The following is a 5,152-nucleotide window of genomic DNA, read 5'->3' on the forward strand; positions in this document are numbered from 1 at the left end:
GTTCAGGTCTGCATTGTACCAAACAAATTTAGAATAGGGACTCTTCAGGTGAAAGGAAACTGATTTAAGCTCTGGATTAGTGTTTAATGTGCAATTTGGGTGTTATTTGATGGCTCTAATCCTCCAGGCTCTTCTACAGAGAAGGTTAAATAAGATTATAACTGGGAAAAATTTGTCACATGCCTGGATCATTATTCATGCTGTTTAGATGCTAGTTAATACTTTTCTTCATGAAATAGAGGAACTGAAATACTTGTAGGCAAAAAAGATTAATAAATACATTCTAGGTAGAACAAAAGTGGGAAATGAAGACTGATTTAACACAGAAAACCATTATTTAGGGGTCTCACATCTTCTCTATCTTCAACCAGAAAAAGAAAAGGCTATCCATTATAGAGACAGAAAATATTTCCAGCTGATTGCTATGCCTCTTGATTTCCTTACCCAGAGTTATGGTTTGGAGAATAATATTATTTCTAGAGTTAATAATGAGGATCAAGGGTTGCTGAGGACAATAACATAGCAAGTCTTATAGGCAAACAAAGTATATTGCTTTCAGATGAAGTATTTTCTAGTATGTGTTACTTATTTAAGAGTAGCAAAAGAGGTGAATATCCAGAGACAATAAATTTTAAATCCATTACAAACTGCATAGTTCATTTCCTAGACAAAAGCCCTGCATTTTGCAATACGCTTTTTCAGAGATCTTTTCACTTCTTTGTTCCTTAAGGAATAGATTAGTGAGTTCAGCATTGGTGAAACAATATTATTTAATATTTGAACCACAGCACCAAACAGGGGGTTGGGTGTGCCCTGCAGATAGATGATGATCACAGGTCCATAGGCACAGAGGATTGCAGTGAGGTGAGCACTGCATGTAGAGAAAGCTTTCTGTCTCCCCTTTGCTGAAGGGATTCTTAAAATGGCAATCCCAATATGAACATAGGAGATACAAACACTGAATAAAAGTATTAGAGCCAGAAAACCAACATTAATGGAACCTACTTTCTGAGCCAAGGAGCTATCAGTGCAAGCCAAGGATAAAACTGCAGGAATGTCACAGAAGAAATAGTCCATGTGGTTGAGGCCACAGTAAGTTAACTGAAAGGTAAAGGTTGTCAGGATGGTGGCTTGAAGACACCCCACCAACCAAGCCACCATGAGCAAGCTGGCACAGACTCCAGGTTTCATGATGAGCATGTATCTCAGTGGGTGACAGATGGCAACAAAGCGATCATAAGACATCACAGAATAGAGGCATCCTTCACTAGATCCCAGAAAATGATAAAAGAAGAGCTGTGCAACACATCCCTTATAAGAGATGGCATGGCTCTGGCCAGAGAGATAAAGTAGCATCTTGGGACAGGTTACTGAAGGAAACGACATGTCAAAAATGGATAGAAGTCCCAAGAAGAAATACATGGGGGTATGAAGGGTAGAAGAAGAAATGATTGCTATAAATATGAGCAAATTTCCAAATAGGGTAAAGCTGTAGATGAATGAGAAGATGACAAAGAGCACAGTCTCCAGTCCTTCTGTCTGAGGTATTCCAAGTAGAATGAACTCATCCAGCAGTGTCTGATTTCTCATGCTGTAACAGTGGTCTGTGTTTTTATAAAGAAAATGAAAATACAAACATGGAAGCTGATCTTGACAGACATAATACCAATACACTTGTTGCCACCAACTTTTGTTTAAATATAAAGGTGAAATTGACAATAACAATTAGTATTTCTTTCAAAAACATTAAGGTGCTAGTTGAGCATACCTATGACTTCACATCTGGAAATGAATTCCTTCACAAATATGATGACAAAGCAAAAGGACACATTAGCAAAGTGAAATATTGGGTAAGATAAGAAAACAATGGAACATTATTTAGTTAATGTCCATAGGCCCATTATAGAGCATGAATTCCATATTATAATACAACTTGGGAGACTCTTTTTACTAATTCTTTTTTCAGAACATTTGAAGTTACTCAAAGATGTCATTGAATACCCTAAATATTCATCAAAGTTCAACTTGGGTACTCACACTTCTGATTAGAACAATGTATTGTTATGCAATATAATGAACAATAGGATTTGTACTGTATTAATATTATTCTATTTAGATATTATTGCTAGTTTGAACATTTTCTTTTTCTTTTTTTGTTTTCTTTAATTTTCTTTATTCATATGTGCATACAATGATTGGGTCATTACTCCCCCCTTTCCCTCACCCCCTCCTTTTCTCCCCACCTCATCCCTCTCGCCCCCACCCCCTTGCTTCCAAGCAGATACCATTTTGCCCTTTCTCTACTGAACATTTTCTTATATGAGAATGTAATATGTGAGCTTAAAATTATGAAAATATAGGGGATAAAAACAGACAGAGCTGCAGTTGGTTGTTGGAAATCATGATAAAGCAAATGAGAAAATATAATTGAAAATGTGAGATGTTCCTATAGTTGTGCTTGGTAAATAGTGGGTATTCACTAAATGCTTGTTATTGATCAAGTAAGGTAATATTTCTCCACCAGAAATATTAAGTAAGATTAAAGACTAAAGATATGACCTTCATGATATACCTTGGATGTGATAGAGAATTCCAATACTATCTGTCTGGGAGAGAGAAGTTAAGGGAGCGTGGTAATTAGAAAAAGAGATAATTTTTATGGTGAGCAGATTTGCTCTAATATTTAGACTGTTTTTGACTACTCATTTTATGCTTTGCTTTGCCTTCACTTAACATATATCTAAAACAAGAGTTAGATTCTATGGCTGCTGCTAGGTAAAACTGGGTAATATTCTATGAGGTATTGCATTTTACAGGTAATTGGTGACTGGTATTCCTTTCACTCCTGGCAAGGGAAAACACTTTTGTGATACTCATGTTAATACAAGCATGAGCACAGCTAACCATAAATAATCAGTTTGGGGACATGTTTAGAAAACATCTTTGGGACCCCATGCGAACTACTAAATATTTCTGAGGTCCAAAAATAACATGTGATTAAGAGTATCGGGCATAATGGCTTAAGTGCTTACTCCATCCTTCACAGTCCACACACAAACATCCTCCAAACCATTCAAAACAGAGTGAATTTTGAATTATGTTAGAGCCTGATAGTGTTACACAAGAAGATACATGAGTCAAATTTCTGCTGATTCTAAAGCAATGTAAGCATGATTTTCAATAAGATTAAAATTCAAAACAAAAAAAGTCTATGATAAAAATCTCACAAAATATTGTTAGAGACTTTGAGATTTTTATTGTATACCATTATAAGTTACTATTTGTCCTTATAATTTTATGTCATTTAAAAATATTAAATATTATCTCATCTTCTATACTCACCATGGAAAAAATATAATTCATATAGTAATTTAACACTGTGTCCTAGTAAAAATGGGAAGAGTTTCTAGAAGATTGAACTGAAATTCAAACATTTGTCTATGAAAGAGACAACATGGCATATACAAGAGAACTCAGAAGTTCAAAAACTCAAGTTCAAATACTGACTTTTGTTTTGGAGTGGTGGGGATGGAACCCAGAGCCTCATGCATGCTAGGCAAATGCTGTACCAGTGAGCAATATTCCCAAACCCCAAATTCTGATTTTTGATGGTGTGACTATGGGTTATAAATTTGAACCTCTAAAGTCAGCTACTTATCTTGAAGAAGCAGGAAGATGTGTATTAATAGCTTCAATCCAAACTCCTCATTTAAAATTTTTCATTCAAACTAGGATTCTTTTGAGAGTAAATAGTAGTTTTATTAATAATAAAAGCAGAAAATAAGGACAAAATAGGAAAGTTCATGCCATTCCACTGAACCGTCTTTATTTGCTCTTGAACTGAACTTCATTGAGTCCCACATGGGTATTTGACACCCAGCACTACAATTGTGCTCCATAAACACGTGGAATGTTCTTATAATTGCATATGGTAAATAGTGAGCACCCAGTAAATATTTTTTGTTAAATGAAATAATGTTTACCTCACAGAATAACTGTAAAGATTTAATATGATGATGTTCTGGAAATATTTTTGATATATAAGATGATGCTACACACTGACTCATAATTATTACATTTATTGTGGGCATCCTATGCCAAAGAATTTGGGAAGTTACCTGAACGGTGATGATAGTTCATGTCCTAAGCTTGGATGAGATCACTACGAAAGACAGGGTAATCTGAGGAAACACAGGACTGGAGGGGATAGCTCAGCTCTGAGCACTTAACATAGTCAAAATGTTCATACTGGCTCAGAAAAGGAAAACATGTTCATTTTCTTCTCTGGAGTTGTAGAGTTCTCCATCCCGAGGGCCTCTCTTCACTAGATTTGGATTTGGGCTTGGGTTCTGTAGCTGCAGAACCCAAGTGGTTATCTTTTGCATTCAGAATCAGAGAGAGAGGATGCCTTAGATTCTAGGTGACAGGATAGTTTGCTTAGATCTAGCAGAAATAAAAGATTCTCTTTTTTTTTTAATGGTCTCACTTCACTATCCCTGTGGAGCCTCATCCATGATATACCCTGAAACTCAGAGATCAGGAGCCCTCTGAGCATAGGGAGCAATTAAATGCTAATTGGGGAAAAAATTTCAGAGTTACAATACAAAACTCAATAATCAATATAATTCTTAAAGGAATTGGGAATCAAATAGTTTGTGACTCTCTCTTGACCACTTCATTTTTCACTTTGGGCTTAATATATCAATGACTCCCTTTGTTCTTTTAAAAATTTTATTATTTTTTCTTTCTTTTTCTCTTTTTTATTATATTATTGTGGTACTGGGGGTACATTGTGACATTTACAAAAATTCTTACAATGTATCGTAGTTGAATTCACCCCTCCCACCATTCTCCTTTAGAGTTTGAAGATTTGGTCTGCCAAATATGTCTTATTTCCTGTTTCTACATATTCCCCTATCTCTTGAAGTTTCCTGTTTCCTTTTGGTTACAACGTATTCCCAAGGTCACACCAGTTTTAAGGAACACTAGAAAATGTCTTTATTCTCTATGTCCATAGACTGAGCTCCACTTGGGTTTCTTATTAATATAAAAAAGTAGGTGAGAACCAACACTGGAGGATATCTAGCAATACAAAGTAACAAGGAGAGACCTTTGGATGAAGATATCTATTGTAAAGTGGCTTCTCTTTGTT

At 35.4% G+C, this 5,152-nt stretch overlaps 1 protein-coding gene across 1 annotated transcript; it reads right to left on the reverse strand.

The window, feature by feature from the left end:
• Positions 1-663: 663 nt before the first annotated feature.
• LOC109674785 (olfactory receptor 10N1-like) lies at positions 664-1,590 on the reverse strand. Its single transcript, XM_020151671.1, has one exon. It carries the CDS (start codon positions 1,588-1,590, stop codon positions 664-666), a length of 927 nt encoding a protein of 308 aa, XP_020007260.1.
• Positions 1,591-5,152: the final 3,562 nt, after the last annotated feature.

Source organism: Castor canadensis, chromosome 2, assembly GCF_047511655.1.
Source record: "Castor canadensis chromosome 2, mCasCan1.hap1v2, whole genome shotgun sequence".
NCBI lineage: Eukaryota > Metazoa > Chordata > Mammalia > Rodentia > Castoridae > Castor > Castor canadensis.

Coding starts and splice junctions, on each gene's coding strand:
- LOC109674785 (XM_020151671.1), bottom strand. CDS start 1,590: ATGAGAAATCAGACACTGCTGGATGAGTTCATTCTACTTGGAATACCT.